The sequence below is a fragment of the Microtus ochrogaster genome, chromosome 2 (assembly GCF_000317375.1).
Source record: "Microtus ochrogaster isolate Prairie Vole_2 chromosome 2, MicOch1.0, whole genome shotgun sequence".
Lineage (NCBI taxonomy): Eukaryota > Metazoa > Chordata > Mammalia > Rodentia > Cricetidae > Microtus > Microtus ochrogaster.
Window position 1 is genome coordinate 19,651,778 of NC_022010.1, and position 22,158 is coordinate 19,673,935.

Consider the following 22,158-nt stretch of genomic DNA (forward strand, 5'->3'; position numbering starts at 1 on the left):
GCACTTCACAATGCCATTCCTGTGAATGGGGTGAACAGAAGGTGACTTCATCCTATCCAATTAACCTTCACACCAGTAGCCAGGTTCCACTAGGTTAGACCCGGACCCTGGCTGCCGAGTAGCCTGTTGTTGCCCACAGCTGTGAGAAGCCCAGGAGCAGGGAGGAGCAGACACTGGCATTCAGACAATAGTTTGGAGTTTTATCATTAAGTCTCCTGCCTCCAGAGCCAGAGCAAAGCATTGTGGTCGTTCAAGAAGGGATATCTTCATTGCACTCACTATGCCTGGAAGTTTTTACATGAGGCTGATTTGTCTTCTTTAAGAAGGCCTATGGTGACGCTGAACTACTGATTGACTTTAAGCCGGATTCCCGGCTCTTGCACTGTGCTGGCATCAACATTAAGAGCCTGGTTAACAAAATTAAAAGCAGTAAGACCTACTTAATTAAAGTGAAACCTAAAGAATTACCGGCTGTTATTTGCTGCCCTGTTCTGAGCAGGGCTTCCTTCCCAGAAGGTTGGAACTCTACTGGGAACAGCCATGTGCTCTGAGGAATTCATATTGCTAATGGCCACTGCAAAACGGTATTGTACTTCAACATTCTGAATCTGCAGGCATTCAAAACTAACTTATTTTTCCTAACTGTTGAGTTTATTGTAGAATTCTTTGCTAAGCGTCCATAGGTGCTAAGCTTTGAGTGAGCGGAGCTTTCTCACGGCTCTGGTAGCACCCAGCCCGGCACATTTCATTCTGAATGTCAAGTATGTGCCTCCGACCGCAGGCCCTCAGCCTCCCCAGGGATCTTGAGTGTGGAGCCTTGTCCCAGCAGCTCGGCAGTGGCGGCAGCACAGCAGGAGAGTTATCAGGCAGCCTCGGCCTCGAGCAGCTTTGACTCCTGGAGCTCTTTTGAGGGGAAACCTGGTAAACCGTCAAGGTGTCTGACTGCCCCCACCTCTGTAGTCTGTGTAGCCTAGGGAAGGTCTGGGGAGGCACACCACCTAGGCCAGCCCTGCTGGAGAGGCCCCACATGGGGGCCAGGGTGTGACCAGAACTTGATTCCTGAACAACTTATGTGTTGTTTCTGTTGGGAGGGAGGAATTCGTTGTGCTTAGAATGAGTTAATGAAGAACTTTCTCAAATGGTGGAATCAAACTGCTCTCTTTATATTGTTTTTGAGTGGGTTGTCATGGAAACAGAACAAAGAGAGGAGTTTGGGTTTGGTAGGGTTCCCCCCCCTAAATTTTTGCTTATTGGAGATTTTCCTGAAATAGCAAATAAAAATCCCAAGCCTTCATTGAGGAACCTGTATTAAGGACCTCTACACCCACAAAGGGTGAGAGGGGTCTGAGGGTCTCTCTTGCCATACGTGGAGTAAATCTGAGCATGAATCAAACAAAGAATAAGTATTAATAGATGGTTTTGTGTCCATGAAACCTCCCATAAACTTAATCAGTCTGTCATGAGGGCATCATGTTCTGAGAGGTGCAGGGTTTGGGCTTCATGCCAGTGGGCCTGCAGCGTGGTCCTGTTACCTCCTGCCGCATAGCCTGAGATGAGTGACAGGAGAGATGGCAAGGTGCAGCCCGCAGTCCTTGGCTTCTCAACCTTTAGTTTCTCCCTTCTGCCAGAATGTCAGCGCCTTTCCCTGCCCAAGGGTAGGAACAGCTTGAGTGAACTGAAAGCTTCAGGCCGTGAGTGAGCACAGGGCAGGAGCAGGGAGGAGCAAGTGCAGCCTCCTGGAGACCTGCGCTGTGCTGTAGCAAGGCAGGGGTGGGGAGAGGTTCTGTGCCTCCCAGCTGGTATCAGTAGAGCAGGGCCTGCCTGAGCAGCCAGCGTCTCAGACAGGGGCCTCTCTGGCCTCATGGTAGGGAGGTGCATACCACACAGACCAGGCCTCAGACAAGAGCTAAAGTTCACCTTGTTCTCTATCTAGGTCACGCTCTCGGTCCCCAAGAAGGAGAGCACACTCTCCTGAGAGACGACGGGAAGACAGAAGTGTCCCTACTGCCTACCGGATGAGTGGTAGCCCTGGAGCCAGCAGGAAACGAACCCGTTCCAGGTAGGCTATCATGTCTCACAGGGGGAAAAAAAATGTATGTCTGAAGTCTTGATGTCACCTGTGTGAGGCAGTTGCAAGTAACTTCAGTGATAATGTCTCCTGGGAACCCAGGCTCACCTAGCAGTGGTTACTGTCTCTTGGGGCAGTGTGTTACCAGGAGTATATGGGGTTTCAGGGCAGTTGCCTTTGGAGCCAACACATGACCTTGCTCTGCACCTTGTTTTTCCTTAACACCAGCCCAGGGACCTTGCTGTCTTGGATCTTCACTGGTTCCTCTTACCTGTCTGTAGGGAACAGAGGGGTCAATGCTGAAAGTACAAACTCCTTGTCTTGGTGTTCTGCTTTTTCTCCAGTGATGGACACTGGAGACTGGGTGGCATACGATGGTGAGCAGGGCAGGGAGGAGGTCAGCCAATATGGTTATAGAGCAGAAATCCCAGCTACTAGGTTTGAGCCTGGCCCCTGATAGCCCATTTAACCCTATAAGCCACAGTTTCCTGGCACTTTGACCTGGTGAGAGCCCCAGGCTACCCTGGCCTCCCCTATCACACTGGGGCCCTAGCGCTTTCTCTGGCTCATCTCTAACTTGGGGGAAACCTGTCTACACTCCGTGGTGCCTGCTTCCGTTCCTGTTAATCACCTTTCTGTCTCTATAGTCCAGTGCATGAAATAATAGCTTACAAAGAGTGAAGGTTTGCTTTGATTAGTCCTGTTCCTTTGGGCCTGTACTGGGGCAGTAAATTGTGGTATGTGCCCATGTTAGGGCCAAACCCTTTGATGTCCCTCTTGATGGTCCCAGTCTGTCCCTGAAGCACCACTCTGGGAACCAAATATTTTGTGTATAGGCATCTGGGAGACATTGAAAATCTAGATTATGACTACAGCAGGGCAACCCTGGAGCAACAGCTAGTGTCTCCTGGTGGATTTCTTTAGTTCCCAAGTGAACAGGAGTCATCAGACCACTCTCTGTCATGGGACAAAAAAGCCAGAAAAGCTAGAATTTTTAGAGGACAGACCATGGGTTTCAGGTGAACAGGACACATCTGGGGCCCCAGCTATTGTCCAAAATGCTAATCCTAGGACAGGAGCAGTGGTCATAGAATCCCCCCTCTGGAGGTAGCCTAAGGTGGAGCAGTACAAAACGGCCTGTTAGCTGGTCACAGGATGGCTGTTGATTGGAAAAAAGAGATCACTTTCTTTAACCTGAAAAGCCAGCAGACAAGATGGGAGGCTGATGGGTGTTGGCAAAGGTTTCCAATACAAGTTCACATTTATAAATTACATTCCAGCCTTCATAATCCTACCAGCTATTGCAGTACATAGAATTCATTCCTTAAGCAAGTGGTTTAACATTTGAAGTTCATCATCACCTTTGGTATATGTAAAGGGCATGGTCTAAAATTAATTCTTACAGCAAAAGATCTCTCTCAACAGAAGAATTCTTGCTTTGCCCTCAAATTAACCTTTGCATTCAGAGGGACATGATGGGAGAAGGTAGTGGAGGGGCCAGTGTCCACAGTGTGGGGTGTCTAGCCCCGTCTTAGGCATCAGGATTTGTGGGGCCTCTGGCATTTCTGCTGGAACACTGTCATCCCGAAAAGACAGGGCAAGGCCTCTCAGCTGAGCGCTGCTCTAGGAGCAGCACTGAAGAGTGTGCAGCTGCCAGCCACCGTGTCCTCCGCCCAGACCTGGAGCTGCTCCGCTTCCATCCAGCACCTTCAGCCCTAAGTCAGACACTCCCTCCACTCTTCCCTCTCAGTCTGTGGGTGGTTTGTGGCTGATTCGCTGATACCCTGATACATCACCCAGAAGGAGGGGCATGCTACTGCTCTGATAGAGCACAATCTGAAGCAGTTTCCTGCAGACTGCTTACCACCTGCTAAACTAACTAGAGTGGGTTTTCGTTGGTTTGTTTTGTTTTTCGAAACAGGGTTTCTCTTTGTAGCCCTGGGCTGTCCTAGAACTCACTCTGTAGACCAGGCTGGCCTCAAACTCACAGAGATCCACTTGCCTCTGCCTCCTGAGTGCTGTGATTAAAGTGTACACCACCACCGCCCAGCCCACTAACTGGGGGTTTTAACGTGATACTGAGAGCACCCACACACATTTGGTCAGCAGCTCACTTAGCTGCATGTCCTCTCCTGCTTCCCTCTGTCTCTGTCCACTGCTCTTCCCACATGTATTAAAGAGTCCAGCGGTGCTGCAGAAAACCCACAGGCAGGATCATGGTACTCGTCCATGGAAGGAACACCTAGTACTCTGAAGAATGCATCCTTAGTGATGCTACACCTAGTCCTTCATCTAAAGTTGCCTCTGTCTCTGTACAAGCAGATCACCTTCTAGGGGACCCTGGGCACGCATGTGAACTCTGTTCCCAGTTTTCTGCCAAGTCAGTTGGTGATGCCAAGAATGGCTTCTTTCTGGTCCTGTCTCTTCCTCAGTCATTAGCTAGCCCCTCTCTTGTTTAGCACTGCTCTGGACATTGTTGACTGTACATTTCCCATTCCCTTATTCTGTTTGATTGTGACAGACTCCAAAAGCCTCCAAGGCAGTTGTCACATTGTTCTGACTCTTGTCATGGTGCTCTTCAAACACTAGCTAGCTTCTCTGTGCACATGTCCAGGCTGTGCTGCCTTTCCTGTTACAGCTCCGGGGTCTGTCCTTTCTCTGTTACACAACTTCCTTTCCATTTCGTTTTTATTTTTTATTTTATTATTTGTGGGTATGAAGGTTTTCTTGCATGTATGTCTGTGCATAATAACGTGTACTTGGTGCCTGTGGAGGCCACAAGAAAAATGGAGTTGCAGATGGTTGTGAGCTGCCATCTGGGTGCTAAGAACAGAACCCAGGTTCCCTAGAAGAGCAGTCAGTGCTCTTAACCACTGACCCATCTCTCCAGCATAACCTGCTTCCTTTTAGTGAAAGCTTGGAAATCAGGATCTAAGTCTACTGCCCATTTTTAGAGTGAAATCTGGTAGACAAGGCATGGCAGTGCACAGTAGTCAGGAGGTAGAGAAAGATGGATCAAGAGTTCAAGGTCATCCTCTACGTATTTTCACGAGACCCTGTTTCAAAAATAACACACCAAAATTGGCAAAACATAAAAGCAAGCAGCAGCAGCATCCACACACAGCATGTGAGTACATGGTGAATTGTGTTTCAGAGAGTACACTCGATGGCACTGTAGTCAACAGGATGTCCTGGTTACTTCACTGCAGTAAGGAAGGAATTGGTAGGAATGGCTTCCTGCCATTGCGTTCCCTGTGCAGAACACTGCATGTGGCACAGCACCAGAAGTTAGTGACTGAACGGCCCTTGCTGGGTGTGTAGTGTTACTCGTTCAAGGTGAGCTTGGGAAGTGAGATATATGTTACAGTCCCTCAACAACCGGGGAAAACATAGCTGAAAAAATATAGGGTGGGGCTGGCAAGATGTCTCAGTGTGTAAAGTTGCCTGACGTCTCTAAAAACCACCTGGTGAGAAACAACTGACTCCCACAATTGTCCTCTGACCTCCACATGTAATCCTTGGCACACAAACAAACAAGTATCTACATGCACACACAAAATAAGTAAATATAATCTATTTTTAAAGCGGAGAAGAATCCAGGGCTTGCTGGCAGACACCTCTAATCCCAGCACTCAGGAGGCAGAGGCAGCCAGGCCTCCATATTTCCAGGACAGCCAGAGCTACACAATGAGACTCTGTCTCAAGAAACAAAAACAAAACATGATTATTTTAAGTAAATGAATAAAAGCTGAGATATAAAACATTTAAAACTCTTCATTCAAAATAAAAAAAAGCAGAAGCTCAGGAAGGAAAAGAAGACAAATAAGGCCATGAGAAGGTGGCTAGTTAAAAAATGCTTTGTGAAAAATCTTTCTAGATGCAAGCATGTCAGACAGATCTTAGACGTGTTTATAAAGTGGGCTTTTAGGGCTTGGGTGTTTGGGCAGTGCTAGAGGTGAACCCAGGCCCTCTCACATGGCTAAGCAAAGTGCTCTACAATGGAGCTGTATCCTCCACCCTATTTAAACACTTAGGGCCAGGGCTGCAGTTCAGTTGGACTCAAGACTCTGGGTTCAGTCCCTAGCTTTTGGACATGAGCTGGGCATGCCTAGTGGCAGTGGGGGTGGCAGGATCAGAGGAGCCATCATCTCTTCTACATGACCAGTTTGAGCTCACCTGGATCTTGTGGGACTTGTCTTTTTTTAAAAAATAAAAAATAAAAATAAAAAAGCTTTAAAAATAAATATACTAACAGATGAGATTTTAAAAGGCAAGGAAGATCCACTTTCCCATTCTCATAATAGTGAAGGTGACAGCCGATTCTCTGAGGCAGGCATTTTAGCATCAGGATGTAATGTTCAAAATGTGTGCAAAATGGAACCTTAGTGCTTAGTACTCAGAACAGAAACAGCTGAATACAGTGCAGCAGACAAAGAGACACAGCCATGGGCAGCCCAAGGGTACGCCTGCTTTTAAAATAGGTGCCCAACACTGACCAGGACAGTGTGCCAGAGGCCTGTAACAGTATGGAGAGCCACAGGTGTGTTTGCAGCACACTTCCCCGTACCCTTGCTGAGAGAAGTCATCACTGAAAGAGTCCTACTTGGAAGGGAGTGGTGTGGAAGTATGAAAGTGATGTGAAAGTTTCCCCTTTGCAGGGCACCAGCTAGGAAATGAGTCTCTGTAATGTTGGTGTTAGACTACAGAAGAGCAGCCGTGTAGAAACAGGGTCCAGTTCCACATCTTCACAGTCTGAGGAGACAGCGCAGAAGCAAGGAAATTATAAAAGTGAAGTGAGACATTTACAAAACAAAAAACAGCAGCATAAGAAAGGAGCAGAAAGCCAGGCGGTGGTGGCGCATGCCTTTAATCCCAGCACTCGGGAGGCAGAGGCAGGCGGATCTCTGTGAGTTCGAGACCAGCCTGGTCTACAAGAGCTAGTTCCAGGAAAGGCTCCAAAACCACAGAAACCCTGTCTCGAAAAACCAAAACCAAAAAAAAAAAAAAAAAGAAAGGAGCAGAACTAAAGGTTGTGGAAATTGATCAAAGAATTGGCCATTCTGTAGTTAATCAGGCAGGAAAGGCCTGCATACCTATAATGGATAATAAGGAAATTCTGTCTCTGAGAGATGGACAGAGTCCCAGACTGACACAGGAGAAGGACATCATTTGATCTGCTTGGGAAAATCCAATTTAGAAATTGGAATTTACATTCTTAGGACCTGGTTCCCAGCTCAAACCAGTTTTCCCTGTGAATCCAGCATGCAGGAATGATGAGGTAACCACTCAGGGGCCTTCTCAGCAGAGAGAAGTGGCCACTCCCCAGTCACCCCAAGACCAGATGACTAATCCCTAGGCTAGCAAGGATTCTGCATATTTGTGTTCACAGACCAGTGCTCTGAGAAACATAGAGCCTCTCCTCTATGATCTATAGATCCAGCCCAACCCCAGCGTACATTCTAGGACTTTTGGAGAACTGGCAGACAAACTGAAACAATGATTGTCAAAGCGCTAAGGTGCAGGACTTTGACCTGGAGATACCTAGATCCTGGTAGAAGCCACAGTCAAGCTTTATGGTAAACACTGAGCAGACTGCAACATTCTTAAAGCCCACACTGTGGCATGACCTATTGCTAGACCAGAGCACTGAAGCAGTTCTGCAGGAGAGTCCTCTAGCAGAACCTGCTCCACCCACTGGACACTGAGATGAGAAAGAACAAACTCCTGATGTTACTTCTATTTAGATCAGCTATCCAAATATAAAAGCCAGAACCAGAAAACAGAATGTATGCCTGAGACTCCTTAAGATGTTAAAAAATGGGTGGATGGATGGATGGATGGATGGATGGATGGATGGATGGATGGATGGATGATAGGATGATAGGTATGTAGGTAGGTAGATAAAAGCCCTGCTGGGTTAGGGAGTCAGCTCTGTTAGTAAAGTACCTGCTACACCAACAGTAGGGCCTGAGTTCCATCTACTGCAGCCACACAAAAAGCCACACATGCGGTACGTGCTCATAATACCAATACCGGGGAAACAGGCAGTCAGGCCCTTAGGTTGTCTTCCCACATTTGCATCCATACACACCACAGAAGAAGACCCTACCAATGGGAGGAAAGCATAATACAGTCAGTATCACTAAAGTCAAAAAAGCCTTCTTCCAGGGGCAATTAGGAGACAGAGCAGTTGTTCTCCCAGTGAAAAAGACACCCATGGTGCCTGTCTCTGTAGTCCGTGTCAACACCGGAGGCCACCGACTTCACAGAGAAACACATTAGCAAGGTACACTCAAGAGGATGTTGAACATCAGCAGTCCGGAGTAAGGGAGCCTCAGCAAGTTTCTCCTTGCTCACTAGCCTCACTTAGAGTGGTCAGGCGAGGATGCTCACCAGCCAGTCCTCACAGCTGAGGCTGCCGTCTAGAAACAGCTTCGTTTCTTACAAGGTTACAGGTGCACCTGCTGTACTTCACCACTGCTTTTCTCCCCAGACTGCACTGGGGATATTTGGCCACAGAAGCAAGGAGGTGTGAGGTTACCAACTGCACCTGGACAGTGCTACTTTTAGTATAAGAACATGTGGGGGCATGCCCAGGTTTACAGGGGACTTGGAAATACTGCTGAGACCCATACAGTAATGTGAGTGTTGGTTCCTATAGAGCTGAGTGTGGAGGATGGCATAGACTGAAAAGTACACTGAGGGAATGTTCCAGAACAGCAGGCCACAATTGTTGCTTTGGTCACTCAGCAACAGCACGGAGGACCCAGTTGCAAAGTGCACCTCAGCAACTTAAAAACTGCTTTGCTCCAGCAAAGTTCAGATTAATCAGGGCTGGTGAGAAAGCTCAGCCCGTAAAGGTGCTTTACTGTGCAAGCCCTACGTCCTGGGTGAGCCCCAAGTAAAGGTGCTTTACTGTGCAAGCCCTATGTCCTGGGTGAGCCCCAAGTAAAGGTGCTTTACTGTGCAAGCCCTACGTCCTGGGTGAGCCCCAAGACTCACAACAACGTGGAAGAAGGGGAGAACTGTCCAGAGCCGTCCTCTCACCTCCATGCCTATGCCTTCCTGGAGAACAGAGGGCTAGGCCAGATCGGGAAGGGCCTTTGTGTCTCTGTGAAAACCAAATGCCTAAGAGCTGGGTCCCTGGTGACTGCAAAAGAGAAAAGGGCGACAGTGACTTAGCAGTGTTCCCATTAAAGTGGGTACAGTTGGAAAGATACAGCCAAGCGGTGAGCTGCCTGGCAGTGTCCTGCAGCCCAAGAGGGAGGAAAGACTCTGGGAGGCAGTGATAGAGCTCCAAAGCATCTCAAGACAGGCTTAGTGGGAGGTGGAGTGCAGGCTGGCAGTGGCCCTGTCCTGTATGTAGGGAATGGATCTGAGGGAAGACACTGCATTTTACCAAGTATGTGTCCTCAACAGTCTTCGCGCATGTGTTTGTGTATGTGTCTACATCTGTACATGGTAGAAACAGTGAGGCAATGCCAGAGCCTTCAGAAGGAGTGGGACCTGCTGGGACTGGTGGGCTTGGCAGCCCTGTCCTGTGGTGCAGCAGACATGCAGAGCAGAGCAGGCCCAGGCTGCCTCCTCCTGAGTTATCATCCACAAAGGGGTATATGCAGGATTTGGCTGATAATTCCCTATCTTTTGGCGTGAATGAGAAAGCAGTATAGACTTTCCTACAGGCTGCCCTTGGTAGTTATCTTGGTATTTTCAATGCAAATAGATTGTTCATTGTACATTAAATGCCAGACATTTCCCCAGGTCTAAGCTTCCCCTATGGAGAGGCTGGATTCTGGATGGTTCTTTTAAAGCTCAGTACCCTGTGGATATACAGGCTCAATTGACTGAAGGATTACAGCTGTCTAAGGCATGCATATGAGGCTGGGAATGTACTCAGCTATTAAAATGTTTGCTGGCATGCACGACACCCTCATTCAATTGTGGGTATTTCACACCCCAGTCCTGGTGGTACATCCTCTAATTCCAGAACTTGGGCAGTGGAGGAAGGAGATGGGGAGTTTAAGGTCATCCTCAGCTACATAATGAGTCCAAAGCCAGCCTATAATATAAAAGAACAACAAAAAAAAGAAAGAAAGAAAGAAAGAAAGAAAGAAAGAAAGAAAGAAAGAAAGAAAGAAAGAAAGAAAGAAAGAAAACCTACAGGAGGGGCCCTTGAAATAAACAAGTTCAGACTGGCCTCTTGTCACGCTGCATTCCCTGACAAGAGCACTTCCCTTTCAGAAGTCCCCACGAGAAGAAGAAGAAGCGGAGATCACGGTCGCGCACCAAGGCCAAAGCCCGCTCCCAATCAACGTCCCCGAGCAAACAGGCAGCACAGCGTCCCTCTGCACACTCAGCCCACTCGGCCAGCATCTCTCCTGTGGAGAGCCGAGGTTCTTCCCAGGAACGCTCCAGGTAACCATGACCCCCGGACGGCTTTCTGAGAGAAAAAGCAAGGGGAGGAAGTGAGACCTGGCCAGCACTGGCTGTGAGTGCCTCAGTGGAGCCCCCGCCCCCATTGCTTCTCTGGGAATAGGGGATACCAAGTGACCTGAAGTGGGTGACTTCAAACAGGAGTGTGTGGGTGCACCTCCTGTGAATCCTTGCCTTATCAGACATTCAGATTCCTTCCGTCAGTAAAAGAGCACCTGAGGTACCATACAAAACTTAGTGCGTCTCAATGACAAATGGTCTCAGGAGGCTATCCATGCTGGAATTGCATCTACCAAACAATCAGGCCTAGAAGTCTAGGGAATCTTGAGTCTAGGGCTGGCTGTGTAAGGTTAAAGTGTGTGTTCTTGGTAGGAGCTTCCATAAGCATGAACAGGGCATACTCAGTTCAGACAGGTTCATGGCCACTCTGTGAGGAACACAGCTCACCTAAGGGCTCTGCATTTGACGGGGGCCATCCCAAAGTAAGTGTAGGAAACCCCGGCCACAAGGACAAGGGTGATGTCCACATTCACAGAAGCTTTATGTGTGAACTAGGAATCACTTGGGCTGTGGTTCTGATCCTACCGACCTACCTGACAGGTGCTGCCTTTGTTAGCTTCCTCTTTACAAGCATTTGTTAATGGTGTTAAAATGTAAGTTAGGTTCTTTTTATGAAGTGGGTATAAAAATGCATGTTCCTGGCATGGGAAGATGGCTCGGTGGATAAAGTACTTACTAGCACAAACATGGACCTGAAGTTGATCCCTGCATCCATGTGAAGAGCAGGGCACAGCAGCATGCTCCTGCAGGTCCAGCAGGCTGAGGTGGAGGTGGGAGTATCCAGCGTCCAACCCATGAAGAACAGACAGTGAGAAACCCTGTCTCACAAAAGAGTCACGAGCAGTAGAGGAAGGCACCCAGCACAGCCCCTGCCCCTCATGCACACATGGTGTGTTCCTAAGCTTGTTGCTACTTTCAAGTTAGTTTGAGAGTATAGGGCACAGGAACCAGCCTTCAGATTCTTGAGTGTGTCTGAGCCTCCGCTCCTTCCTCTGCCTTAGGGGAGTTTCTCAGGAAAAAGATGGCCAGATCTCCTCAGCAATCGTTTCCTCTGTGCAGAGCAAAATAACTCAGGTAAGATGGGCGTGCCCCTCTCCTTTCAGCTTTTAAAATGGGGGCCCAATTTTTTGTTTTCTGATAATTTTCCTTCTCACACCTTGTCTCCAGTACTAACCCAGGTCTAAATCTTGGGCTGGTCACCTACTGACTCAGTGGTTTGGGCCCTGCCACAGTCAAGCACTAAGTAAGAGCCCATGAGGCAGGGAACGGGGAGGAATCACTTCTTGGGGATCCTCGTCTTCCACAGGAAGTTCATGTCCTCCTCCTGGGGTTGCTATGCTGTAGAGCCCAAGTCTTCCACAGGTGACTGACACATCCTGGGCTCTACTTGTACCCCCAGGCCATGTGGGGTCACAGCTCTGGGAAGTTTGTGACAAGACAGAGGGTTACTTTGGTCCCTGTGCAGCTGGTATGGGTTCACAGCTAGGGTGCTGGAAACTCTGCTGCCTGTCCTCACCACGACCTCCTCACAAGTCTGGTTAACAGGAGACTGAAATGCCCTCCATGTTTCCCTACACAGGATCTCATGGCCAAAGTAAGAGCAATGCTCGCAGCTTCAAAAAACCTGCAGACCAGTGCATCCTGAGACGGCAGCCATGGAGCCGGCCCCAAGCAGAGCATCGTGCACAGCTGTGGCCACAGGTGCTGGGCTTCAGCTCAGAGCACCCACAGCCCAGCCAGAAGCTGAGCTGCAAGCTCTGTGCCGACCTACACACGGCCCTCCAGGTTCTCCAGCCCGACTCCCTGGGTTAGTCGGTGGCTTTTGTAAATTTTTGGTGATATTTTCAGTTTCAAATTTTTGACCAGCAGTCTCTTACCTGTATATTTGTAAATATATCATGTTTCTGTGAAAATGTATTATCAAATAAAGCGGGAGGAAACACCTTTTCTAGCTAGCAGCCAGGGCGGCTCTTGCTTTCTGTTTTCTGCCACTTAACGAGTGTCAGCCTGTGGAGAAACGGGACTTCCCTCCAGTGGTGGCTTCTCCCTGGCTGAGGAAGGGGATGTCCCACTTGTGTCCTCTGTGTCCTCTGCCAGACCAGCCAGTCACAGGGTCATCCTGACATGGGCCTCAACTGCCCCATGAAGTTGCAGGTTTGTGTATCCCTCCCTTCAGGAGGCCTTTACTCTCCCACTGCTCACATGCAAGGCATACAGGGTCCTGACATGAGAAATGGAGACGTGCTGGCATAGGCTGACACTCGAGTATGCTCAGACTATTCTGTGCTAGGTGGGCTTCCTCTGCAGGTCCTGCCTTGTGCCTGACCAGAAATGGGCCCCTTCCCCCCTTGCAGTGGTCCCCACTCAGGTTCTGATGCTTCCCTCAAGACACTCACAGCCCCCAGAAGCTGGTGTGGGCAGGGCAGATGATGGAGTTGGTGGCCCTAGAAAATGGGTGTCAGTGAGACAATGGCCCCCTAGTTGGCCCAGCAAGCACTCCTGAGCAGACAGAACCACCACCTGCCTTTGAGGCATCAGCTAGGCTCCCCCACCCCACACCTGTGTCGGTTGTGCCTTGTCATCCTCACAGCCTGGTGCCAGCCTGTGCTTCCCTCGTGTATGTCAGGTTGTCAGTGTTAGACCCCGTCTCCGTCCCCAGTGGCCTCAGCTACGAATGGTGACTTTATAAACTAACTTTGTCCTCAGAGGACTCATGACACTGAGCATACCTAATCTGAGTCTCTGGCTCCCACCGGGCCACTCCTCCCTGTCCACAGCCCAGACCTCAGGAAACATCACACACCACACCTGTCTGCCAGGACCACTGAGCGCTGGCTAAGTCAGGAGAGTAAAAGTGCTGGCCGCTTGTGACAGACACTGCCACCCTCGTGATTCTAGACTCCTACAGTGACTCAGATGGACATAAGGGGCCTGCATGTTTTGTTTGTTGATTTGTTGGGAGTTGACAGGGTCTTGCTATGTAGATAAGCTGGCCTTGAACTTTTTTAACTTTTTAAAAGATTTTGTATGTTTGAAGAATTTTTTTTTATATTTACTTACTGTATGTTTTTGCCTCAAACTCACTGTGTAGTCAAAGATGACTTTGAACTCCCTGATCCCCCTGCCTCCACATTCCAAGTTGCCAGGTGTATGCCACCTTCTAATTTCTTATTTTTTAGTGATCAATAAAATGAAATGGCCAGCCTGGTCTTTATAATTCCAGACGGCCAGGGCTGCAGAGTGAGAACCTGTGTCAAAAAAAAAAAAAAAAAAAGTGTGAGGAGCAGTTAGAGAGTTCAGTGGTTAGAACTCTGGTCGTTCTTCCAAAGGTCTCGGGTTTGATACCCAGCACCCATATGGCAGCTCGCAGCTGTCTGTAATTCCAGCCTTAGGTCTCTGGCCTCCACAGGCACCAGGCACACACACGGTACATATATGCAGATCAAACACGTATGTACAAAAAGTAAAGTAATTTATATGTTCTTAAGAACTGGAAGCATTTGTGCCGCTCTGTGAACTGCTTACTGGCCGGGTACTGCTGAGCCTTGCTCTGCATTCCCTGCTGGCGTCCGGGCTGCTGCTCAGTGCTAGTCGGCTAGTCAGCGTCCTGTTCCGTGGTGCTCAAGGGCATTCCCCTTACGCTGCTGTGTCAGCTGGGAGTCCACAGCAAGAGCAACCTCTCATCTCTATGGACGTGCCTGTCTGTCATGGGAGGGCACCAGTGGGTGCTAATAACTACTGCTCTCCTATTGGAACTCTGTGTGCTTCTGACTGCTCACGACGGAATGAGGAACTTCACAGTCTCTGTTTTGAGACTTCTAGGAACCCTAGGGTAATACCTAGGTTCAAGTGAGAGAGAGAGCACTTGGGAACACGTGGGTTGTGTTTGTTGTGCTTACTTGAGCAGGACCCCAGGTGGCCTCCTTTGTAAACAAACCTCAAGCTAGGCAAAGCCCTTTTGAGGACAAAGCTGTCCCTTACCCAAACACCTCCTTTCTGATCTTATCTGAGGATCTGATCTCGGCTTTCAGGGTTGTAAGCTGCTGGCTATCCCCAGGGTGGAGCCATCTTCCCCTCCCCAAGAGAGTATAGTATTGGCAGCCCTGCCAGACCCTGGCAGTGATACCTGCCCTTTCCAGTTGTTTGGGATTCAGGTTCAGAGAACAACTTTCCATGGGTGCAGTAAGCACCACCCTGTGTCCAGTAAGGACATTCAGCCTGAGAGGAAATGAGGTGCTATTCCCCAGGGCTCACTGCACCCCATAATATGAGGGCTGGTGATTACACACTTGCCCAGGCCCTGGGTAGGGTCAATGGGCCTGTATCTCCAGCTCCCCCGGATCCGCCAAGGTTTCCGTCATCTTAGACTGCAAAGGTCCCCTGAAGGACGGCTTGCACCAACTCATTTCAGCAGTGTGAAAAGTTGCTTTAATTACAGGCGCATAAGCTGTTCAGTGAGGGCAGTTTAGGGAAACATGAACATCAGAAGCAGAAGATTTGAGAAAGCATTTTCCCCGTTCAACCCACATCTCACACAGCAGAACAGAAGCCTGGGTCCTGCTCAGCACAGATCCCATGGTGATGAGGTCAGGACGATGCCCTTAATGACCTGAAATGACCCCAGGTTCCCAACTCAAAAACATATGAAGAAACAAACAAACAAATGGAATAGCTGCTACACTATAGGCCACAGTACTTCCGAAGCTGGGAGGTGCGCTCAGCTTCTGAGGACACCTCCCTCTTCTCCATGTCTCCCTCAGCCCCCAGAACACAACACCTGGCAGCCCTGGGCTCCTGTATCGAGAGGAGGCCTTGCTGTACTGCTCATGGCCTCTGCTTGGTTTTAACAGCCCCCAGCCGAGCACATCCTTCCCACAGAAAAACAGCAGCCTTAGATTTGTGCCCGCCTCAGAAAGCCCCACGAGGGCAGTGGGAGGCCAGCGTCCGCACAGCCCATTAGCCATGAAAGCATTCAAAAGGGATGCAGAACAATGGGCAGGTCTTGAAGGGGGGGGGGGAGTGACCCAGGCAGAGGGGAGGGAGGGAGAGAGCAGTGTGCTGGAGGTGAGGGTAAGAGAAGCCCAGCTCTGAACCCTCAACAGCATTAACATCCAGCGCCCTCTGTAGCCCCTGTGCCCGTTCCCTACTGATGGCCAGGACTGGGCAGGAAAGGCATGGTGGAAGCCACATTCAGATGTGCCCAAAGTGACGACATCTCGGGTGGGCGGGGCTTACCTGGAGAGCCTTCACAAGCCGAGCAACGTAATTAAGGTCACATTAGATTCCAGCGCGAGTCCATCTCCATGAATCCATGCTGATGCCCATAACCGACAGCAAAGTAAATGGAAAAGGGACAAATGGGGGCGCTCATCCCTCACATGAACACCTGCTGTCCTCGGGGCAGCCCCAGCCAGGGGGCCGATGGCCCTCAAACCCAGTCGCACATCACATGAACACCTGCTGTCCTCGGGGCAGCCCCAGCCAGGGGGCCGATGGCCCTCAAACCCAGTCGCACATCACATATGACTTTGTCACCCTGTGAACATCACTGAGCGTGTTTAAGACAGCTACAACATCACTATGCAGCAGACTCATGTGGGACCACCTGGGAACTGCTCTGGCACCCCTGCAGGCAGTGCGCCCCCCCCCACAAACCCCTTTGAGCAGCAACTCCTTTCTGAGGGATGGACCCAGGTGAATATCACACAGCAGAGACACAAACACCCTGACCAGGTGGTCAGGGCCACCATCTTCCAAGGCAAATCACATCCCCCTCCCCCAGACAGGGTTTCTCTGTGTATCCCTAGCTGTCTTGGAACTTACTTCCTCTATAGACCAGGCTAGCCTGAACTCAGAGATCCCCCTGCCTCTTGCTCCCAAATACCAGGACTAAAGGCATGTGCTACCACCACCACCCTGCTGAGTCACAGATTCTTGCCTAATGGAATAGAAATTCAGCCATGACTTTTTTCGGCAAACTCAGACATGGCAGTGCACCTCAGAGGAGCGCTGGGTTGGTGGTGAGAAAAATAGGAGCCAAGTCTCAGTTAGCAACACTGTACCAGACGGTTCCCCCAAAGTAAGTGTTGGCTGCCGAGGAAAAGCGGTCACTAAACATCATGTCCTGCTTGGAGGAAACCTTCAGACAGGTGACATGAGCGGAAACTCGGTTGTCAAAACCATTTGTTAAATCTTTTAATTTTCTCACATAGTTCAGGCTGATCTAAAATTTGCTTTGTGGCTGAGGCTGGCCTTGAACTCCTGATCCATCTGCCTCTAGTCCCCCAAACTCTGGGATTACAGGCATACACCATTGGTTAAATCTGATGGAAGGGCCCTTAACTGCCATGAGCAGTGGCAGTATAAGTGGCTGTGGTACAAGTCGGTGACAACGCCCAGAATACACTATTCTGTCTCCACAATATCTCTATGACTCTAAATAGTCTAAATTTAGAATCTTATTGTAAAAAAAACCATAAAGCACATGAACACAAACTGCGCATTCCAAGGCTGTCAAGCAGGAAGGCCGGCCGGTGCTCTGACTTCATGAGACAGGAGCACAACCCCACACCCATGGAGTGGGTGTTCCAGAGCCTCCCAGCTGGCTCACAACCTAGGCTTCCTGAGCACGGTAGGGAGGATGGGGGTGTGGCTTCGCCAAGACGCATGTCCTCAGTTCCACTGGAATGAGGCAGGCGTGGTACTGTTGGCAACGTGCCTGGTGGGCATCGTTCTGCCTCGGGGCTCCCATGATTGAACTTAAAAGCTGATTTCCAGAACGTCTTAGGATTGATACTCGGTTATTTCCTCTACAGCAGATCTCTGTAACTGGGAGGACAGAACACTTGCAAAAGCAGTATTTATATGTTGACTTTAATGAAGGCGAGAGGGCAAGATATTTCCTTTCTCGTTAGTGTTCAGAATGAGTAGTTCTGGAATAACATGATAAGAGATGTGGATGAGATGGCCACAGTTCCGAGTGAAGAGCACTGTCTACCAGGTATCTGGGCGGTAGGGGAGGGAGGCAAGGCATCGGATTTGGCCAATCGGCTGGAAGGGATTATTATCAGGGATGTCCAGGAAGCCAGTGCAAGATCAAGCTGAGACCAGTGCTAGGACAGTAGGGACACACGACAGCCAGAAGGATGGAGGAGGCAGAATGGGGCCCAGGACCAGAAATAAGGGGGAGACTTGCAGGGGACCCAAGGATAAAAGACGCTGCCAAGGGATACCAAGCAAATGAAGGGGCATAGTATGAATAGAAAGGGTAGGCACAATCCACATGTGCATCCACAGCCATGGATATGGTCCCTGTGGACAGGGGAATATTATTCAGCCTTTCGTTTTGCCTTTTGTTTTTCTAGACAGGGTTTTTCTGTATAGCCCTGGCTGTCCTGAAACTTGCTCTGTAGTTCAGGCTGGCCTCAAACTCGGAGCTCTACCTGCTCTGCTTCCAACAGGCTGGGATTAAAGGCATGCACCACCACCCGGCTTATTTGGCTTTAGGGGAAAAAAAGAGGAACCTTGACACAGGTCACAGTGTGTGACAATGAAACAAGGCAGCCACAGAAGGACAAATCCTGCAGTGTCTCAGTAGCACGAGGAAGGATCCTGGGGACAGCAAGTCCATAGAGACAGGATGGCCAATGCCAGAGGCTGGAGAGGCCATTTTAACTTACTCAACAAGGTTAAAAACCTTGGTTGGGAGACTGGAGAGACAGCTCAGTGGATAAGGGCAGTTGCTCTTGCAGAGAGCCTGGGTTTGATTCCCAGCACCCATAGGGTAACTCCCAGCTATTCATAACTAGTCTCGGGGGATTTGATGCCTTCTTCTGAGCTCTTCAGGCAACAGAACACACTGATACACAGACATATGTGCAGGCAACACATGTACACACATAAATATTTTTTAAAACCTTGGTGGATGGGGGAATGGGCGGTTTATGGCTGGAACTGATGCTGAGCCTCAGTGGTTGACAGCGTGGTCCAGGTTCAGTTCTTAGCACCCATGTGGTAGCTCAAAGCACATGTAACTCCAGGTACCAAGGAATCAGACACCCTCTTGTGGCCTCCTCAAAGATCTGCATGTCCATGGTTCACATAAATTTACACAGGATCACACACACATAAAATAAATATAAATCTTTTTTTTAAAATGTGCCAGGCATGTTGGCAAATGCCTTAATTCCAGCACTCAGGAGACAGGGGCAGGCAAATCTCTGTGAATTCAAGGTCAGACTGATCTACAAACTGAGTTCCAGGACAGTCAGAGTTGTTACATAGTTGTTACATGAAATCCTGTTAAAGGGGAAAAAATGTTGGGGAAGCAAGATAGCTTGGCAAACAAAGGCCCGTTCACACAAGGCTGACGACCCGAGTTTAATTCCCCAGAACCCGCACTCTGGAAGGAGAGAACTGACTCCCACAAGTTTTCCTCTTATTTACAAACACATGGGGCTCCAAAAGCTAGCCAGGGCAGAACTGCAGGAAGAGGACCAGCAGAGGCAAAGGCAGGACAGCAGAAGCTGGGAGAAGGGGAGGGGTTGAAGAGCCGAGGCTGGGAGACTCCTGGAGTGCTGCTACACCTCCAGCACCAGAGATCCCCAGCAGGCAAGGCCTGAGCTAGGCAAAATCAGCCACCAGGAAGCTGAAGTCCCAACACCTTTCTCAGGAACTGCAGCACTTGGAGATGCTGCCACCGCTCACTACCACTGGAAGCTACCTACATCAGCTGCCAAGTGTCAAGTCCGCTCGTGGTTAAAGCCCAGAGCAATAAGCCTCCAGGCTGAGACTCTTGAGTCTCTGGCATCTAAAGCCTGGAGCAATAGGCCACCCTGCTCTCAGAAGCTCTAAGCCTCTGGGTCTGCCAGTCAAGCCCCTAAGCCTTGGGAACTCCAGAGCTCAGATCTGGCAGCACCGGGACGGACTAGCATAATTCCTAGTCAAAGCAGAGGAGTGGCCAGCTGGGTGCTAACAATGGCGCCACCAGGCTCCCACCCCCACGTGCCTGAAGATGGGCAAAAGGGCACACTGGCTTGAGCGGGGTCCACTCGAAGATAGAGACTGCCCCCACTTGAAGGTAGAGACTGCCTACTGAACCCATCCCCACTGTACCCAGAGCAGGAGCCGGTGATAGCAGATATCTCTGCCCTCTGGGCTGACGCCTCCGGGAAGCAAGCAGTGAACAGAGGAGGCTCCAACAGATGGCAGAGGGGGAGAGCTGCCGTGCGTGCGAATAAGACGGTGCTAAGTGAGCGGGTGCCAGGGGCAAGGGATGCTTTTTAGAGATGAAGCAAGAATCGAATCGTCTGCAGAGATCTGAGGCAAAGAATCATAAGGCAAGACCACCCCACACAGAGAGCCCATGCAAAGGTCCTTCGGCATCTGGAGGCCCCTGGAGGAGGTCAGAGACTTTACCAGATGAGGGAAGCAGGTGGGAACAGGCAGGGTGAAGTCGGAACAGAGCAAGATGCCACAGGCTGGGAAGAGGAGCTTGGATTTGTCTTCCAGAGCGTGATGTGGGTGGTGACATCTCGCTCATCTTTGGGAAGAAGGGCCCGACTCTGACTCAGTCTGCCTGACGGAGGCCAGAACGGATGTCGAGGACTGAGTAGGAAGTGCCTAGGGTCTAGGGCAGAGGGCCACAGATTCGCTGGTTATAAACAGCCATAGGCAGACATCTCCTTCCCTGACTCAAAGGGAGAGTCAGCCTATCCTGCTCCAAGTGGTACCATAATCCTGATGTTGCTATTTGTGGCCACATCACACCCTCCGCCTCCCTGCTTAGGTGGTCAGCTTTCCTATGGCTTCTCCTCTGTCCTCATTTGCTTGTTTTTGTTTTTAAATACACTTACGAAACTGTAGGCCAAGTTGGCCTGGAGTTTACTATCCTCCTGCCTCTGCTTCCCCAAGTGCTGGGATTTCAAGCTCCTGCTACCATGCCCAGCCTCCCCTGCTTTTATCAGAACACTTGACAGTGGATTGAGGTCCCCTGAACAATCCCCTAGTGAGATCATCTCAAGGTCTTTAACCCAATCATACCTGCAAAGACCGCCTATCCAAGCCAGGCATGGGAGCGCACACCCAAAATCCCAGCACTCAGGAGGCTGAAACAGGACAGAATCCTAAACAAAAAAGATTTCTGTCCGACTAAGAGCATGTCTATAATGTCAAGTGGACATTTGCCAGATTATAGGAGTCCTGGAAGAAACTCGCAGAGCCAGACAGGCAAAGGATTGCACCTTGGGAGAAGGTACCAGATGGAGTTAGCCACAGACTCTGAAGCCAGGACTTCTAGAGACACCCATGCCTGAAGCCGTTTTCCCATTTACGCTGCATTTTCCCAAGGCTCATTCCCTCATGGGGATGTCATGCACGGGAGGCCAGAGACCTCGGTACAGACAGAACAGGAGGTCTGGAGCTTTGCAGCCGATCTCACAGAGAGTAACTACAGATGCTACCTACAGTCAGTCCCCCTCTTCTCGTCTACCAGGTGAGCACAAAGCTCCTCGATGGGGACCGAGTTTTCTTCTAATACCAATGTGATGTTAATGCCACGTGTTAATATTGTAAACTCGACAGGGTCTATAATCACCTAGGATACAAGTCCCCCAGCACACCTGCGAGAGACTGGCTAGATTAGGATAGCCTCTGGGCACGCCTTTAAGGGATTACCTAGATTAGGTTAACTGAGATATAGGAAGACCCACTTTTAAATGTGGACAGCACCTTTTCATAGGCTGATATGGAGTGGTATGGAGTCTGTCTGTCCCCCATAGCGAAGCACCCCAAGATGTTACTGTCTCATTGTTGGATGGCTGGGTTGGGTACCCTCTGGGCCACCAGCTTTCTCAAATTAAGGTCCTAAACCCCAACACACACACACACACACACACACACACACACACACACACACACACACGCATCTATACACAGCCGTCTCCGGCTGTCACTACACAGTGCTGAAGTAAGCGCAGAATCTAAACCTCTTCCCAAACCACCCAGACCCTGAGAGCAACAGGGACTGCACAGTCCAAGTCCCACAGCTAGGATTTGGGGGAGGGAGCTTTGCTTGGGATGCAGGGAGCCACCCTCCCCTTCAGGGGACATCACTTGAACCTCCGTTTCCCTATGTAGACAACAGACTGTAATCCTAACAACACCAACAGTAAAGAGAGACAGATGGGAGAGAGACTAGGGATCCAGCTGCATCCCAAGGTGATAAGAAGTTGAACTGGGGGCAGAGGAGGGGTTGAACCCTGTCCCCTAGCCCAGCCAGTTTCCCCTCTGTCGCTCTGCACATTGTCACCTGCTTAGGAGTTATTTTCTCTGGACCTCAGTTTCTTTGTGTACAAATTGAGAAATATGGTTTCCACCTCTAAAGGGTTGTGAGAAAGAAAATTTTTTTTATGTAAAGTGCTGAGCGGATGCCAGATCCCAGCTAATGTGAGCTATTCATAGCCTCCCACTCGGTAGCGGCTCAGGGAGAGAGAGCCGGTCCAGGCCGTCGGCAGCCTTGGGGGTTCACTCCCCGCACCTCAAAACACAAATTCTCCTTTCTCACACCTGCCGCAGACACTCAGCCGCAGAAGCCAGGT

The 22,158-nt window shown here is 49.9% G+C and overlaps 1 protein-coding gene across 5 annotated transcripts in view; it reads left to right on the forward strand.

Moving 5' to 3' along the window:
• Nucleotides 1-13,493, forward strand: part of Sfswap (splicing factor SWAP) — a 75,382-nt gene extending 61,889 nt beyond the window's left edge. For 3 of the 5 annotated variants that reach the window (XM_026784568.1, XM_005344531.2, XM_026784574.1), the window contains 5 exons: nucleotides 782-934; nucleotides 1,934-2,059; nucleotides 10,310-10,483; nucleotides 11,563-11,635; nucleotides 12,141-13,493. In XM_026784568.1, coding sequence (XP_026640369.1) covers nucleotides 782-934; nucleotides 1,934-2,059; nucleotides 10,310-10,483; nucleotides 11,563-11,635; nucleotides 12,141-12,206 — 592 coding nt within the window. In that variant the 3' untranslated portion in view covers nucleotides 12,207-13,493. The remainder of the gene's footprint in view (nucleotides 1-781; nucleotides 935-1,933; nucleotides 2,060-10,309; nucleotides 10,484-11,562; nucleotides 11,636-12,140) is intronic. The other 2 variants (XM_013350324.2, XM_005344532.2) reach the window with 1 other exon arrangement.
• The last annotated feature ends 8,665 nt before the right edge of the window (nucleotides 13,494-22,158 follow it).